This window comes from Podarcis gaigeae (assembly GCF_964106915.1).
Source record: "Podarcis gaigeae genome assembly, chromosome: 2".
Taxonomy (NCBI): domain Eukaryota; kingdom Metazoa; phylum Chordata; class Lepidosauria; order Squamata; family Lacertidae; genus Podarcis; species Podarcis gaigeae.
This window is the reverse complement of record NC_139679.1, coordinates 125,241,759-125,260,606: the sequence shown is the minus strand read 5'-3', so window position 1 is coordinate 125,260,606 and position 18,848 is coordinate 125,241,759. Positions and strand designations below refer to the sequence as shown.

Below are 18,848 nucleotides of genomic sequence, written 5' to 3'. Positions count from 1 at the left end.
CATCATATAGCTTGTAGCTGGGACCAAGAAACGAAGCCTGCTTGCACCCGTGACTGGAACAAAGTGGTAGTCTAAATGTGGTTTGCCTTTTTAGTTTTATAAGATATGAAACTCGCTTATGCTTGCAATTGGAACCCATAGTGGTTAACACACAAAACTAGGGCAGCTTTCGGTGTGCTGCTTTTGTCAATAGGTAAAGGCAAAGGTAAAGGTAAGGGCAATAAGGGATGGGCATCAGGTATGATCGGGCGGTCTCATAGGCTGTAACCTCTGCGCCGCCCTCCAGCCAATTGGAGGACAGAAGAGGGACATTTGCCCCCGGGGGGAGGATAAACTCCTGTGTTGTTCTGACCTGGGTATGCCGGAATAGCTCCCCCATGCTTGCAACGATGCTTTTCTTTAAATAAATTTTACTACTTCACCAATGGGCTCAGAATTTATTCCGCACATAGAGCAGAGAGTGGGCACCGCCAGAGCCTCTGGCAGCAATGTGCCCGGCGGTGGCACAGGTGTGTGTTAAATGCTTCACTGTAAGCTCATAGCCAATTATCCCCCAAATAAGAGACACAAGGGGAGAAACCATACGGATGATTATAATGTGGAAGGGTGTTCAGGCAGGTCCCAAACTTGGAATGCTAAGGGACAACTGTGGGAATGTTAAGGATAGTAGGAAAGGATATGTTGAATAAGTGATATTCTTCCTTCACTCATGCTAGTGAATGATGCAGCAGAGCAGTTTCCCCTCAATATAGCAGGAAGATAGTTTGCAGATTCGTTTGAATCTCTTTAGTTAAGTCATCAAATCTGGCTTGCCCAGATGGATTATTCCTCGTGTCCCCTTTTATCCCTCGTAAAAGACACAAGAGTCTTTCCTTGTTGTTGTTTAGTCGTGTCCGACTCTTCGTGACCCCATGGACCAGAGCACGCCAGGCCCTCCTGTCTTCCACTACCTCCCGCAGTTTGGTCAAACTCATGCTGGTAGCTTCGAGAACACTGTCCAACCATCTCGTCCTCTGTGCTCCCCTTCTCCTTGTGCCCTCCATCTTCCCCAACATCAGGGTCTTTTCCAGGGAGTCTTTTCTTCTGATGAGGTGGCCAAAGTATTGGAGCCTCAGCTTCAGGATCTGAAGTGAGCACTCAGGGCTGATTTCCTTCAGAATGAATAGGTTTGATCTTCTATAGTCCATGAGTCTCCTCCAGCACTATAATTCAAAAGCATCAATTCTTCGGCGATCAGCCTTCCTTATGGTCCAGCTCTCACTTCCATACATCACTACTGGGAAATCCATAGCTTTAACTATACGGACCTTTGTTGGCAAGGAGATGTCTCTGCTTTTTAAGATGCTGTCTAGGTTTGTCATTGCTTTTGTCCCAAGAAGCAGGCATATTTTAATTTCGTGGCTGCTGTCACCATCTGCAGTGATCATGGAGCCCAAGAAAGTAAAATCTCTCACTGCCTCCATTTCTTCCCCTTCTATTTGCCAGGGGGTTATGGTACCAGTGGTCATGATCTTTGTTTTTTTGATGTTGAGCTTCAGACCATATTTTTGCGCTCTCCTCTTTCACCCTCAATAAAAGTTCTGCTGGATTTCTCAGAGGCCTTTAATACCACGTGTAGAGAAGCTGGGACCTGGCAGCACTGTTATGCAGTGGGTCCGCTCCTTTCTCCTGGCTCGTATCCAAAAGGTGGTGTTGGGGGATGAGTGTTGGACCCCTGGGCTCTCACTTGTGCGGTGTCACAGGGTTCCATCCTCTTCCACATGCTGCTGGGAGAGATCTTCAAGGGGGTGGGGTGGGTGTTCATCAATATGTGGATGATACCCAGTTCTACCTCTCTCTCAAATCGGAACCAGTGAAGGTGGTGAAAGTCCTGTGTGAGTGTCTGGAGGCAGTTTCAGGATATATAGCGGCTAACGGATTGAGGTTGAATCCTGACAAGACAGATGGGGGACGGGGCAGGCAAAATTGGAGAATTCCTGGTCCTGAAAGGGGTAACTGTGCCCCTGAAGGACCAGGTGTGCAGCCTGGGAGTCATTTTGGACTCACAGCTGTGCATGGAGGCACAGGTCAATTCTGTGTCCATGGCAGTGTCTACCAGCTGCCTCTGGTATGCAGGCTGAGACCCTACCTGCCCGCGGACTGTCTCGCCAGAGTGGTGCATGCTCTGGTTATCTCCCGCTTGGACCACTGCAATGCGTTCTACGTGGGGCTACCTTTGAAGGTGACCTGGAAATGACAACTAATCCAGAATGCGGCAGCTAGACAGGTGACTGGTAGCGGCTGTTACGGCTAAAATCTGGGTGCGGGGCTACACTGCCACACAGCTCGTCGGGCTAAGTGTCCACGGGTCCCTGCGGAAGAAAATGAGCTCAGCCGGACAGGAGCAAAATGCGGAGATCCAAGGTTTATTGCGCAACAGGTTCAAGATGAGATTGAACAGCGAGAAAGGGGTGACATGAGTTTTTGAAACTCCCTCCATGTCCCAGAATACAGTGCAAAACGTCATGAATACATTAAAGAGAGGTTTGGTTACACGGATTACATCATGAATATATTAAAGGGAGGTTGGGTTACACACATTAACATATGGAGGAGGGAGGGGGGAATATGCAGAGTTGGAGATATGCACAGATAAACACTTCCTGAGAAGACAATGGTCCCAAATATGCATAATCTGCCACCTGACATTGCCTGGAGGAAAGGCTGATCAGAGCGATTTGACAGGATTAGTTTCTATGAATTTTATAGATTTTAGTCCCTTTTGACATTGACAATTGGGAATGAATGGATATATTGTAGCGAAGAAGAAGGTAAAGAAGACATGCCCCCCCCTTCCGTATCACGGCCAAGACCACATAACAACACCAGTCTTGAAAAACCTACACTGGCTCCCAGTATGTTTCCGAGCACAATTCAAAGTGTTGGTGCTGACCTTTAAACCCTAAGCGGCCTCGGCCCAGTAGACCTGAAGGAGCATCACCACCCCCATCGTTTTGCCTGGACAATGAGGTCCAGCTCCGAGGGCCTTCTGGCGGTTCCCTCCCTGCGAGAAGCAAAGTTACAGTGAGCCAGGCAGAGGGCCGTCTCAGTAGTGGCGCCCGCTCTGTGGAAAGCCCTCACATCATATATCAAAGGAATAAACAACTACCTGATGTTTAGAAGACATCTGAAGGCAGCTCTGTTTAAGGAAGGTTTTAATGATTGATGTTGTCATGTATTTTTTAATATTCTGTTGGAAGCCACCCAGAATGGCTGGGGTTAATAATAATAATAATAATAATAATAATAATAATAATAATAATAATTTTGAACTAATTCTTCAGTCATGTTTCTGGGGAGTCTTCCTGCAAACATACCACTGTGTACACAAGGGTTTCACAAACCTGGGTTTCCATCTCTTTTTGGAAGACAACTGCTAAAGACATAGGAAAAACAATCATTGGAAAACAACTATATATATATATATATTTATTTGCAGGTTTTGGTGTCCTCGGGTGTCTTCCCGTGTAAAAGTTGGGGTGTCTAGGCGACGTTTCGACGAGGTCTCACTCGTCATCTTCAGGCTGGTGCTTTCGGCTTCTTGTTACTGGAACAGAGCGGGATCTCAATGTTTGAGTTCCTATAAATACTGTAGAGGGGGTGTGGTGTCTAGCCTCCAATGTTCTGGGCAGAGAGGAAGTTCCCAGGCTAGTGTGCCTTTTCTTCTTTTGTTCCTTAATTACTTGAGAGATACCTTGAGTGATTTCTTGAGTGATATCCTGAGTACCACTTAGGTGGGTCATTAGGTGTGGATTAGTTGCTAAAGTCTTTGTGTCTTGACCTCTTGAACTTTGTGAAGAGTTTTCCTGAGAAGATGGCTGTATTGCACTTAGTTGTGCTTTGGCTTGGCTTCGTGTATAGGGGCGAGCTGTGGTTTTGTGGCTTGTGTCAGCCAGATCTGTGTAGGGATTGCAGGGGGGTGCAGCATCCGGAGGTGCCACCATGGATTGGCTACTGGATGGTGTCAGTAATTCATCTGTGGAGAGGGTCTGGGTTTGGGTCTGGTATGGTTGATTGGTGTTGGCGTTCTGTGTGCCTCTGGATCTGGTGTCAGTTTTTGTGGAGAGGGCTAATTTCCAAATTGCTCTTTAACACGGAACATCACCACAAGAGAATAATCATGGAAGCCATCGAGATAGAGAAACACCCTCACAACATGAACAAGCGTGACGACACATCCCGCTTGCCAGACATCTGGAAATTAGCCCTCTCCACAAAAACTGACACCAGATCCAGAGGCACACAGAACGCCAACACCAATCAACCATACCAGACCCAAACCCAGACCCTCTCCACAGATGAATTACTGACACCATCCAGTAGCCAATCCATGGTGGCACCTCCGGATGCTGCACCCCCCTGCAATCCCTACACAGATCTGGCTGACACAAGCCACAAAACCACAGCTCGCCCCTATACACGAAGCCAAGCCAAAGCACAACTAAGTGCAATACAGCCATCTTCTCAGGAAAACTCTTCACAAAGTTCAAGAGGTCAAGACACAAAGACTTTAGCAACTAATCCACACCTAATGACCCACCTAAGTGGTACTCAGGATATCACTCAAGAAATCACTCAAGGTATCTCTCAAGTAATTAAGGAACAAAAGAAGAAAAGGCACACTAGCCTGGGAACTTCCTCTCTGCCCAGAACATTGGAGGCTAGACACCACACCCCCTCTACAGTATTTATAGGAACTCAAACATTGAGATCCCGCTCTGTTCCAGTAACAAGAAGCCGAAAGCACCAGCCTGAAGATGACGAGTGAGACCTCGTCGAAACGTCGCCTAGACACCCCAACTTTTACACGGGAAGACACCCGAGGACACCAAAACCTGCATTCCTGTACCCGTGAAAATCTACGAAAGCATATATTTATTTATATATATAAATAAATAAATAAATAATAATAATAAATATTTATGAAGACAACCCAGTTTAGGGAAGTTTTTTATGTTGATGTTTCATCGTGTAAATAAATAATAATAGTCACACATACGTATATACGTATATTATTTAAACTACACAAATAATTGTAACAAATCAGCACGGCCCCTGCGTCTTATTACTGCCTCCATATTACCTAGCCCAGTCTTAAGCAGACATAGATTGTGTCCTTCTTCTTCTTCTGGCCTTTTTGGGGAGCCAGGAAGAGTCTCCGTAAGGCCCTCAACTTAACTCTATTAAAATGATACAATAACAAAAGTAAATAAGGGGAAATAAGTGTGCAGCTGCCACCCTGCTGTGGAGGGAAACGTAAATCCATCAGCTCATACACAGCTAGGAAGCCCCCCACTCCTGCCCCCATTTCCACTCTCCGCTGGGGGGGGGGAGAGGCGACTTGGGGGCAGGAGGGGCCAAGAGCAGGAGGCCAGAGGCAGCGCCATCTCTTCCTGTTTCCATCCCAACACAGGCAAGGGCTGCTCTGCGAACGTAGCTCTAGAGGCGCGCGCCTTCGACAAGGAACCCGAAGTGTCTGTAGGTCGGAAGTTTCCAGGGGGCCCAAAAGACCCCTGGGAAAGTGGGAGGTATTCCGAAGGGGAGGAGGGGTGTGGGTTGACTCGTTCCCCTCACCCCCCTACTCCGCTTTATTTTTGGGGGAAGGAAACCGGAACAGCGAGCAAGGGAGGCGGAGGTCCAGAGAGGACAAAGAGGTAAAGAGGCGAAGAGGCTGCGTGGGAAAGGGGGCGATTTAGGGGGAAGGGAAAGAGGGAAAGACAGAGACCCCTCCCGGAAACAGAGCCATAGCTATGGGAGTGGGCTAGACGGGGGGTGGTGGTTGGTTTTTTGCACCAGGTGACGCCTGCAGCAGGGCGCCGTTGAGGATGTCTTTGTGGGGACGCAAATGTCTCCAGTTGGGTCTTTGACTTGGGGGAAATCCAGCCTAGTTTCACCCCTGCCCGCAAAAAAGCTCCTGCGCCTTGATGGAGAGACGGAGTCCACGAAAGGGTTAAAGGAAGTGAAATAGGCCTGGATAGAGACCCCCCTCCCTCTTCCCCTCTCTCTCCCCCCTCCCTGCCCGTCTTGGGAAGCCCCTCCGGATGGAGAGGTTGGTGCGCCGGGGAGAGGGGTGAGCGGTGCCAAGTGGGTTTCCGGGCGCAGGGGAGACTGTGGGACGGAGGGAGGTGGACAGAGGAAGTTGGGGGGCTGAGGGAGGAATGGCAGCATCCCTGGGGGATAGAAGGCCAGCCGAGCAGAGAGGGAGGGAGGGAGGGAGACTCTTCCTTTTGGAGAGATGTCTCCATCCTTGGGCGCTGGAGGAGGAATTTCTGGTGGTGGGTCTGCCTTGGCTTCTCCCTTCTGCCCACTCTGCCTGATAAGGGGGGCGGGTCCATTGATTTTCCTCACCCTTTCCTCCCTGGAAGCTCAGTCCTCTCCCCACTGATCCTCGGCTGCATTGCTGTTATTGTTGTTTAGTCGTGTCCAACTCTATTTGCCAGGAGGTGATGGGATCAGTGGCCATGATCTTCGTTTTTTGGTTTTTTTTTATGTTGAGCTTCAGACCATATTTTGCGCTCTCCTATTTCACCCTCATTAAAAGGTTCTTTAATTCCTCCTCACTTTCTGCCATCAAGGTTGTGTCATTTGCATATCTGAGGTGGTTGATAATTCTTCCGGCAATCTTAATTCCGGTTTGGGATTCATCCAGCCCAGCCTTTCGCATGATGAATTCTGCATATAAGTTAAATAAGCAGGGAGACAATAAACAGCCTTGTACTCCTTTCCCAATTTTGAACCAATCAGTTGTTCCATATCCAGTTCTAACTGTAGCTTCTTGTCCCACATAGAGATTTCTCAGGAGACAGATGAGGTGATCAGGCACTCCCATTTCTTTAAGAACTTGCCATAGTTTGCCGTGGTCGACACAGTCAAAGGCTTTTGCATAGTCAATGAAGCAGAAGTAGATGTCTTTCTGGAACTCTCTAGCTTTCTCCATAATCTAGCGCATGTTTGCAATTTGGTCTCTGGTTCCTCTGCCTCTTCTAAATCCAGCTTGCACTTCTGGGAGTTCTCGGTCCACATACTGCTTGAGCCTTCCTTGTAGAATTTTAAACATAACCTTGCTAGCGTGTGAAATGAGTGAAATTGTGCGGTAGTTGGAGAATTGTTTGGCACTGCCCTTCTTTGGGATTGGGATGTAGACTGATCTTCTCCAATCCTCTGGCCACTGCTGAGTTTTCCATATAGTCAAACCCTTGGAGAGGAGAAGAGAGAAAAAGCTGGAAGGTCCTGAGGGGGAGGAGAAGGCCTTCTCCAAAGCAGCCCTTTGCTTCTGGAAGCCCCTCCCAGAAAGTATCCAGAAACCTCTTCCTCTCTCTCAGGCTCCCATTCTTAAGTGTTTCCACTGCATGGTTAATCGATGGTGCTGCTGCTGCTGATGTATATATACCAATCTAGGAATATGGGAGAAGGATGCTATAAAAAGGCTTTCAGGGTTTATATACAAGTATATCCAGAAGGCATTTCTATTACAGTGGTGCCCCGCAAGATGAAATTAATCTGTTCTGTGGCTGTCTTCGTCTTGCAGGGTTTTTCGTCTTGCGGAGCTTAGCGGATAAGCGGTAATTGACAGATAAGTGGCTTAGCGGCTATTAGCGGATTAGCGGATAAGCGGGAATTTGCAGATAAGTGGCTTAGCGGCATTCAGAAAAGGCAAAAAAAAAAGCAAGACCCCGAAAAAAAAATCGTTTTGCGAGACAACCCCATAGAAAAATTCGTGTTGCGGAAAAAAAATCGGAAAGCCCTTTCATCTTGCACGTTTTTCGTTTAGCGGGGCATTCGTCTAGCTGGGTACTACTGTACTTTTATTTTTTGTAGGCAACGTCAGAGTGGGTTACAAACTGAGATACAATCTATCAGCATACAAAGATCCATAATCCGCCCCAGTCTGGGGCATTTCCATGGTAGACAATACCTGTGGCTGGAGGCTCTACACCCAGGGCTGTGCATCTGCAGGCCTGGAATTGCCAGTATTACAGGAAAGGGGTGTGGGCTTGCCAAATTTACAGACTGTATGTGAGTGAGAGTTTGTGGGGGGGGGGGTGATAGTTTACAGAAACCGTGTAATTTACTCCATCCGTAATTTTTCATGAACTGATATTGCAGTAGGAATTCCAAAATAACTACGCAAAATCTACAAAGAGACTCTCAGGATAATTGCGAATCTTCCTGGTCCACAGTTCACACCCTCAGCCTGCAGCCCACAAATGCTGAGGCCATAATACTTTTATTAGCCCTTAATGGGACACCAGCTACTTTGTTATACTTTCTTCAACACATGAATATTTTTGAATACTTTTCCAGTAATGTAAATGGCACTTCCGTTTTACTTATTCCGCACAGGAGAGAATCTGATCTGCAAGACTGAGCTCAACTTCTTCCTTGAAACAGAAAAATAAAGAGACTTTGAGAGCTATGTCCTGTTGGGATTCAGAACTTAACAGGTTAAGATGTTCTGAGTAATGCCTCACATTCTGACGTCAGGTTTCGAAGGTGGGAGGAGCTTTCTCTGTTCCTTTGTCTTTGAGGGAGAAAGAAGCAGTAGCTATGGCTACGAGAAGTCCTGGAGTGTATTTCTGAGAAATGTCGCAATAAAGAACTGATAATTGGACACACAAGTGCTTGATGTGTTTGTCTGGATCTAGGCAGCAGCAGCAGCAACGGTTTTCCCCGCTGTGTTTTACTCTGCAAGGCGTGACGGAATGGAGCAGATTGCCGCAGCCTGAGGAAGCGTACCGGACCGCTGTAAAGGGCTAATTAGGATCGTAAAGCAAATAGCAGCGTCACGCCTAATTACGCCAATATGTCCTTCCTCTTGCCTGGCAGACTGTATCTTGTAGGTCTTGTTTCAGTTTGTGGGAACATGAGAAAAGTCCTGCTGTATTAGGATCAGGGCCCACATCGTCCAGCATCTTCTTCTCACAAGGGCCAGCCAAGGAGACCCCCCCCCCAGCAGGGCCAACAGCTGTCTCCCCACTCAGGACTCCCAGCCCCTGGGATTCAGATGAATAATTCCTCCGTAGGGGAGGGGAAGTAATAGCTGGGAACTGAAGGACTGCTACTGAAATGGTGGGTGGTTCTGAGAAGGTGGACACAATGGAGCCGCCTCAGGAAGTAAATGGTGCAGGATTAGGGAATGTGTGCAGTTGGTTGGAGTGTATCAGGAAGATGTTACACATCACGGAGGAAGGGGGAAACAATACAGATATTTAGCTTTTTCAGAGGTGGAGGAAGATGGAGAAAGTGTGTCCCTCCAGATGTTGTTCCAGTAGAACTCCCATCATCCCTGGACATTGGCCATCCTTGCTTGGGCTGATGGTACTTTGAGTCCAACCACATCTGGAGGGCCAGAGGTGTCACACCTCACCATAGATGGTTCCTCTAGGAGCTCAGACTCACTTGGGAGGTCCAGGTGGGTATAGATACCAAGGGTTACTGAGACACGTTTTCAGGGATTATGATTGATACCTAGACTCCAAATCCAAGGTGCCCACAGTAAATGAAGGTCTGGATGATACCCTCAAAGAGGTCTGGTTTATATTCCAGAAGACGGCCAACCAGAGGATAGATCTGAAGGTTCTGAACTGAGTTACAATCGAGATTCTGAGTTACAATTCAGGCTGAGAAATGGAGGCAGGGGTCCTAAATGTGATCTAAAGATGGTTTCCCCACTCAGGCTCTCTTCTGGTGGAAGCATCTCTGACTGCACCTCCTCTCTCAAAAGTCAGATTCTTTCCTTCCACCCCCTTTTGTTGACATCCATCTGCCTCGAGACACAATGTAGAGTCTCCATGAGGTTGAAGTCAAACAGGGGTGTTAGAAGCACAGACGTGACCCCTGCAGAATACAAGCCTGGGCAGTGTGTGTGGAGGTCCTGGGCTGCCTACACGACAAGGCCATCTTCTCCAGCAGGGTGGCCCTGTTTAAAAATGCAAAAATGCAAAAAGTTGTTGAGCTTTTTAAAAATACAAATTCTCCCCCCAAAAAAGAGCTTTTGAGCTTTCCTGATGTTTCCCACCATAGGAATCTTTGGAATGTAATGGAGTATTGCAACAGCAGTTTTGCCTTGTGTGGGTGATAAATCCCAGTCTGTACACAGGCTTCTTGCTTAATCTAAGAAGGCTTTATTATGTACAGAAAAATCATCATAAATCACCTCGGAGATCGGGCGGACATTCTCTCCGGCTCAACATCTAAAAGCGAAAGTAACTCACATGCAAAGAAAGATTCCGTATGTGAACAAAACCAGACCTCAGGATGTGAGACGTCACACAGAACTGTTTAACCCTGTAAGTTCTGGTTCTCCTCACAATAAATGGCAGCCTTGCCATACGTCTCGGTGGACCTTTTGCCGATCTTGTGAAAATCCTCCTCGATTCCCTGGGGGGAACAGACCTATGGCAGCCCTACCTTCTCAACCTTCTTGATATGGTCCAAAGGGAAGCAGAGCAATATTTTTGGCCCCAGCTTGGCCCCAGGAGTTACCGGAAGGAGGCGTACAAGGACTCCACCCAACATGTTGCAATGTATTAGGACCGATAGACGCTCCATATAAAGCACTCAGGAGTCCAGCTGTGTTGCAAGGAGGGCTTTATTCCAGCTGCAGTACTGCAGCATCATAAAGTACCATAAATCAGCCTTCCTACATACAGGGGAGAATCCAGTGTGGAGAAGTCAAGCATACCTCTGTATACTAGCTGGCTATAGATCAATTATGCAGCGCCCCATCTCTTGGGATGCTGACTCCCCACATGAAACTGAGTCAGCATTTCCACTTATCATAGTGTTACCCACAACACTCCAACACAATCGTCTTAAGGACGTCACTCCCAATTCGTGTAGGGTTTACTGCTTAGCCTCTTCTTTTCCTGAAGATGTTCATGCAAGGCTACAGAGGTTTAGGATCAGAGTTTTTCTTCTGCTTCTTGGCCTCCCTTCCCAGGTTGATGAGCCCCTCAGTTCCCTCTACGGCACTTGCATAAACCACCTGCTTGACTGTTGGAGTCACTATTGGTCTTGTCTGCTCAATGTGCCAGAGCCTGTCATCGCATGCAGTGAAAGTCCCCGACTTACCAAGAGATTGAGACCCATCAATTATCCTCAACTGGTTTAGTTGGCCTGTCGAAGCTTTTCCTGGGTTGTGTCTGCTGTTGCATGCTGACAGCTTCTAGGACCCACAGGTGAGAGTACAGGTTGGGGATTAATGGTGGACCAATCACCCCAGAAGGAGCCCTATATGTCTCCCACGAGAGGTACTATCCCAGCCCCAACACCCTCTGACATAATACTATTAATGTATTTGATATCTCAGGAATAAATTTGTGTCTCCAGCAATAAACCTAACAGCTTCATCCTATGAATGAATCAGTGCTAAATATGGAAGGCTGAAGTTTCCATTAAGTACAGTTATATATTGATGTTTAATATTGAGCTTCTTCAGTGTGACACAGATTCCGCATTGAAATAGAGGAGGTACGTCCAGGAGTGAGGCAAATGAAGAAATGACAGTGAGAGAGGCCTGGGCAGAGAATTTACACTAGGATAGTCCAGTGTCAGAAAACGGGAACGAGGTCAGGTGGCACATCATAATTATAAATATTAATTGGGATGAGTGCCAATTGAACTTGATGTGTGTCATATTCCTTTGTTCTCTCCCTTGAAACACCAACAGGATTTCGTCTCCCTGCACTCTGAAGCAGACGATGGAGAAATCTGGCAAGAATTCTGGGGGGCCATCTGTAAATTCAAAAGGAATAACGAAGAAACCATTTGAATGTATAGAGTGTGGAAAGAGCTTCTCTCATAGTGGGAAACTTCGACTACATCATAGAACTCACACAGGGGAGAAACCATTTGAATGTATAGAGTGTGGAAAGAGCTTCAGTCAAAGGGGACACTTAAGACAACATCAACGAACTCACACAGGGGAATAACCAATTGAATGTATAGAGTGTGGAAAGAGCTTCAGTCTAAGGGGAAACCTTAGAATACATCAGCGATCTCACACAGGGGAGAAACCATTCAGATGTATAGAGTGTGGAAAGAGCTTCTCTAATAGTTGGAAACTTGGACAGCATCATCTAACTCACACAGCGGAGAAACCATTCAGATGCATGGAGTGTGGAAAGAGCTTCAGTGATAGTGGACACTATAAACTACATCAACAAACTCACACAGGGGAAAAACCATTTAAATGTATAGAGTGTGGAAAGAGCTTCAGTCAAAGTGGACACTATAGACTACATCAACAAACTCACATAGTGGAGAAACCATTTAAATGTATAGAGTGTGGAAAGAGCTTCAGTCAAAGTGAGAAACTTCAACAACATCATCAAACTCACGCAGGGGAGAAACCGTTTAAATGTATGCAGTGTGGTAAAAGTTTCAATAAAAGTGGACACTATAAAGTACATCAGCGAACTCATACAGGGGAAAAACCATTTGAATGTATAGAGTGTGGAAAGAGCTTCAGTCAAAGTGGACACTATAGACCAGTGTTTCCCAACCTTGTGCCTCCAGATGTTTTTGGCCTACAACTCCCATCATCCCTGACCACTGGTCTTGCTAGCTAGGGATGATGGGAGTTGTAGGCCAAAAACATCTGGAGGCACAAGGTTGGGAAACACTGCTATAGACGACATCAACAAACTCACACAATGGAGAAACCATTTGAATGTATAGCATGTGGAAAGAGCTTCAGTCAAAGTGAGAAACTTCAACAACATCATCAAACACACAGGGGAGAAACCGTTTAAATGTATGCAGTGTGGTAAAAGTTTCTATAAAAGTGGACACTATAAAGTACATCAGCGAACTCATACAGGGGAAAAACCATTTGAATGTATAGAGTGTGGAAAGAGCTTCGCTGATAGTGGGAAACTTCGACTACATCATCAAACTCACACAGGGGAAAAACCATTTAAATGTATAGAGTGTGGAAAGAGCTTCAATCTAAGTGAAACCCTTAGAAAACATCAGCGAACTCACACAGGGGAGAAACCATTTAAATGTATAGAGTGTGGGAAGAGCTTCAGTCAAACTGCAAACTTAAGACAACATCAACGAACTCACACAGGGGAAAAACCATTTGAATGTATAGAGTGTGGAAAGAGCTTCAGTCATAGTGGACATTGTAAACGACATCAACGAACACACACGGGAAAAACCATTTGACTGCATAGAGTGTGGAAAGAGTTTCAGTTGAAGTGAAAACCTTAGAACACATTATCAAACTCACACAGGGGAGAAACCATTTAAATGTATAAAGTGTGGAAAGAGCTTCAGTCAAAGGGGACACTATAAAATTCATCTACAAATTCACATGGGTGGAACACTTTAAATGTAAGGAGTATGGAAAGTAATGCGGGTAACATCTTAAAATAGTAGAATACAAGATGCAGTGTAATGTTAGGGAGGGGTGTGTCATCTGGAGAGCTGGTGGTGAATAATGGTGGGCTGAGTGTCACATGGTTTTTGGTCTTTGGTGGAGAAATTGGAAATGTTCATGTGGAGGTGGAGAAGGACAGTTTGATAGATTTTCTTACTCAGGAATTTGCTGATTTTTGGGGGGAGGAAAGAGAAGAATAGAATAAGATACTGTTTGATTACCCTCCGATCTAAAGAAGAGAGAGACAAAATTTTGGGCTGGCACTATCAGAACCCTCTGGTAATACTACAGTCAAGAGTGGAGATCTTTAAGGACATTCCGAAATATCTTTTGGATCTCAGGTTGGACTATAGTAACCTGGTTGGCTTATTGAGAAAGAACAAAATCAACTTCAGGTGGGAATTCCCCCAAGGCCTATCCTTCAATTTCAGAGGAAAGAAGATAAAGATAAAATCAGTGGAAGATAAAGCTAAATTTTTGGACAAGCACGGAGATGATTTACAGAAGGAGCTGGGGCAAAAGCCAGGAGTATCGGACAGAAGGCCACTTGATAGAGGACTAGAACAAAAAGCGCTGGAAAAAGGATCACCAATACTGGATGTAGCAAACCTATCTTATGGACTGGAGAATTTAGTGAAACCAACAGAAGTAGAGCAACTACAGGGTCCACTTGGAGGAAAATCTAAGTAACCACATCATGGCACTGCAAATATTAAAGTGGAACATTAATGGTTGTAACTATCCCGAGAAAAGACGCAGAGTCTTTCATTTATTGAAAAAGGAACAATTGGAATTGATGTGCCTACAAGAAACACATGTGACTAGGCTACATAGGAAAATTCTGAGTAATAAAAGATTGGGACAAGAATTTATTTCATCAGACAAAGTTAAAAAAAGAGGAGTAGTAATCTATGCAAAGGAGAGCCTATCACCGAAATTTATATTTAAAGACGATCAAGGAAGTCTTGTGGCAATTGAAATTCAATCACAAGGAGAGAAATTTCTAATTGTAGGCATTTATGCACCAAATGAGGGAAAATCGGAGTTCTTTAAGAAGCTGCATGGGACTCTGTTGGACTATATGGATTACAATATAATTTTGATGGGGGACATGAATGGAGTGGTTTCTACAAATATGGATAAGGCACAGAGACAGGTAGTCACCAAGGATGGAAGATTACCAAAAACTTTCTTTGACATGACTGACAATTTGGACTTAATTGACACTTGGAGATTGAAGAACCCTCTGGGAAGAGAGGGAACTTTCTTCTCTGGGGCTAAAATGACATGGACAAGAATTGACCAAATCTGGGCAACTAGAGGGCTGGCTCCAAAGATCAGAAAAGTGGAAATTTGCCCTAAAACTTGTTCCGACCATAATGCTGTGAAGATGGAAATGAAACTAAAGGAACCAATTGGTTCCTTTAGATGGAGGATGAATGACACTTTGTTTAGAAATGAAGAAGTGACCAAGAAGGCCCAAAAAATCTTGAGAGACTATTTCGAGATAAATATTAACACTACGGTTGAAAAAAAGAGTAATTTGGGACGCAAGCAAAGCAGTTATGACAGGTTTCTTGATACAACAGAATGCAATCAAGAAGAGACTCCAAAATGAGAAAAAAGATAAAATTCTGGAGAAAATAAAGGAAGGAGAAAAGAAATTGAGAGTGAAACCAAAGTCGCAGGAGATCCTGAGATGAGACAGATGAGACAAAAGACGTTTGAATCGGCAAATAAATGTGGGAAACTGCTGGCTTGGCAAATGAAAAAAAGACAAAAACTCTTTTTTACAAACTTGGAAGTGGAAGGAAAGAATATACAGAATCCAGTGGAGATAAGAAAGTGCTTCCAGAGGTATTTTAAACAAATATATACACAGGAGACGCAGAAAGAAATAGACATTGACTGCTTTTTGAAAATAAATGGATTACAAAAAATCAAGAAAACAAGTTAATGTTGAACTACAAAATAACGGATCAGGAGGTAGAAGGGGCCTTTCAGAACATGCAATTAGGTAAATCACCAGGACCGGATGGTTTGACTTCAAGATATTATAGATCCATGAAAGAATGGCTACTACAACCTTTAAAGGAAGTGTGTAATGAAATATTGGAAGGGAAAAGGGCACCAGAGTCGTGGAAGGAAGCCTATATTACACTTATACCGAAAATAGAATCTGAAAAGACACAGCTTAAGAACTACTGCCCCATATCTTTGCTCAATGTGGATTATAAAATTTTTGCAGATATTTTGGCTAAAAGATTAAAAAGGTGTTAGCAGAAGAAATTCATAAAGATCAAGCGGGCTTTCTCCCGGGCAGACATTTGTCTGACAATACAAGGAACATAATTAATATTTTAGAGAAATTACAAGTGAATATCAACACTAAAGCAGTTCTTATATTTGTGGACGCGGAGAAAGCCTTTTGTAATGGGGTATGGGGTTGCTTGTGCGTAAAGCGCAAACTGCTCCGAGCTGAGTAGTTTGGTTAAAACTTTCCCCAGGCTGGACAGTCAGTACATCGTGACTGTCTCAATTGCTGGAAGAATCCGTCAGTGGGCGTTTCCTGAATTTCTTCCAACATAGAAGTTCTTTCACACCCAATCGACGCCTGCCTTCTCTGCGCGAAAGCTTTCTGCGCAGAGTGGGCGTCCCCAGAGGAGGTCCCGTGCTCCCCCCCCCGCTGGCTTCACTGGAAGAGTCCTGGAGCCTTCTCTCCGCAGCTCCCTCGGACTCCCCTTTCTCCCTGGCGTCACGTCTATCTCCTTCCCCAGCGGAAGCTTCCTCTCTCCCTTTGCTGGTTCCCTCTCCAGCATCATTAGGGAGCCTCAGCACCACCCTTGGCTCCGATGGCAGTTTCCTGACACCTTTGACAACATTTCTTGGAGCTTCATGAAGAAAGATCTACAAGGGATGGGGGTTGGTCAAGGGTTTGAAAATGGTATAGGTGCAATTTATTCAGAACAAAAGGCTAAGTTAATTGTGAACAATGTAGTCACAGAAGAATTTAAGATAGAGAAAGGAACATGACAAGGTTGCCCAATCTCTCCATTGCTTTTCATATCGGTCCTGGAGGTCCTTTTAAATATGATTAGAAGGAACCAATTGGTTAAAGGTATACAAGTCGGAGCTAAACAGTACAAGTTGAAAGCATTTGCTGATGATTTGGTATAGACATTACAGGAGCCAGAGTCTAGTACTAAAAGAGTTCTGGAAGTAATTCAAGAATTTGGCCAGGTAGCAGGTTTTAAGCTGAACAAAATGAAAACTAAGGTGCTAGAGAAAACCCTAACAGGGATTGAGAGAGAGAGATTCCAGAAAGAGACAGGATTAACATTGGTTAAGAAAGTGAAATAGTTAGGGGTTAATATAACAGCTAAAAATGTGAATTTAAGGATAACTATGAAAAATGTTGGACGGAAGTGAAAAAGGATTTAGAAATATGGTCAAATTGAAGTTATCAATCCTGGGCCGAATTGCTGCGATAAAAATGAATGTATTGCCTAGAATGCTGTTTTTGTTTCAAGCATTGCAAATTATTGATAAAATGGATTGTTTCAAGAAGTGGCAGAGAGATATTTCTAGATTTGTCTGGCAGGGCAAGAAACCTCAAATAAAATTTAAGATATTAACAGATGCTAAAGAAAGAGGTGGATTTGCCCTGCCAGACTTTAAACTTTATTATGAATCAGCCGCTTTTTGCTGGCTGGGAGAATGGTTGCTTCTTGAAAACACTGACGTGCTGGGCTTAGAAGGTTTCAATAATGTATTTGGATGGCATGCATATTTGTGGTATGATAAAGTCAAAGCACATAAAGCATATAAAAATCATATTGTCAGGAAAGCTTTGTTTAATGTTTGGACAAGATATAAGGATTTGCTTGAAAATAAAACTCCAAGGTGGCTGTCTCCAATGGAAGCAAAGGCTCAGAAAAAACTCAATATGGAGGTCAGATGGCCAAAATATTGGAACAAGAGGGAGATAGATTGAAACTACAGAGTTTTGAAAAACTAAAAAACAAAGTGTGTGATTGGCTCCATTATTATCAAATAATGGAGGCATATAATCTGGATTAAAAAATTGGTTTTCAGGTGGAAAAAATCAAAATTGGAAACACAGCTGTTAGACCCCAAAAGTAAGAATTTGTCAAGAATGTATAACTTGCTGTTGAAATGGAACACCCAGAATGAGACGGTGAAATCAGCTATGATTAAATGGGCACAGGATGTTGGACATAATATTATGATGGCTGACTGGGAACAGTTATGTACCACAGGTATCAAATTCACGGCATGTAATGCCTTAAGAGAGAATATAATGAAAATGATCTATAGTACATGACACCAGTCAAGCTTGCAAAAATTTACCACTTGCCTGATAATAAATGTTGGAAATGTAAGGAGACTGAAGGTACATTCTTTCACCTTTGGTGGACATGCCCAAGGACCAAGACCTTCTGGGAAATGATCTATAATGAAATAAAAAAAGGTATTTAAATATACTTTTCTGAAGAAACCAGAGGCCTTCCTCCTGGGCATGGTCGGCCAATTGGTGCCAAAGAAGGACAGAACTTTCTTTATGTATGCCACAACAGCAGCAAGAATACTCATCGCAAAGTATTGGAAGACACAAGATCTACCCACTCGGGAAGAATGGCAGATGAAGGTGATGGACCTCATGGAAATGGCAGAAATGACTGGCAGAATCTGAGACCAGGGAGAAGAGTTGGTGGAAGAAGATTGGAAGAAATTTAAAGTTTATTTACAGAAATATAGTAAAATTAAGGAATGTTAGAAGGAGGCTGGAATGAAGTTATGTGACTTTAGCAGGATATTATGAAGGATTTAAGTAAAAATAGATTGTTGAAGGAAAGAACGAAAGGTAAAGTTATATTATGTTAAGATAAATTAATGGGAAAAAAATATGGGAAAGATGGAAAGGATTTGCTGAAATAGCTAATTGAAGTAGAATATAAAAAAGGGAGGTGTGAGGAGGTCAAAGAAACAAGTAAATGAAAGTTAAGTTATGGAAGGTTTGTTGTATTTTTTTGTGTGTGTGTGTATTTTTTGTCTAATTGTTTTTATTTTTTCTGTTTTTCTGTTGTTGTCTCTTTTCTCTATTGTATTGTTTAAAACTTTAATAAATATTTTTTTAAAAAGGGGAAATGCTCATGTTTGAATTTGGGATGTGAGAGTTGTGAAAAGTGGAGTGTGAGACTTTTTGTGTTGCTTTGGATGTACAGTTGTTTAATATACGAAGAGTCACATCACTAACATTGTTATAATTGCAATAAAGGAACAATTAAGACACAGAAATCTGAAAGCATCTTTTTATATGCAGACGGTAGTCTTGAAACCCTTGTATATAGTTTATATTGTACGAATTAAATGTGTTACTGCCCTCTCTCATTTTTGGCTA

At 44.1% G+C, this 18,848-nt stretch overlaps 2 protein-coding genes across 3 annotated transcripts in view; both read left to right on the top strand.

Moving 5' to 3' along the window:
* Positions 1–8,446, top strand: part of LOC310837499 (uncharacterized protein) — a 152,836-nt gene extending 144,390 nt beyond the window's left edge. Inside the window, exon 5 of the transcript XR_014560564.1 lies at positions 8,383–8,446. The gene's annotated coding sequence lies outside the window, so the exon portion shown is untranslated. The remainder of the gene's footprint in view (positions 1–8,382) is intronic.
* A 413-nt stretch (positions 8,447–8,859) lies between these two features.
* LOC310837570 (uncharacterized protein) overlaps positions 8,860–18,848 on the top strand; it is a 47,215-nt gene continuing 37,226 nt past the window's right edge. Inside the window, exons 1-2 of one of the 2 annotated variants that reach the window (XM_083724377.1) lie at positions 8,860–10,328; positions 10,982–11,219. In XM_083724377.1, the coding sequence (XP_083580503.1) occupies positions 11,194–11,219 (26 nt within the window). In that variant the 5' untranslated portion in view covers positions 8,860–10,328; positions 10,982–11,193. Of the gene's footprint in view, positions 11,220–18,848 lie in introns of both variants that reach the window. The other variant, XM_083724380.1, reaches the window with a different exon arrangement.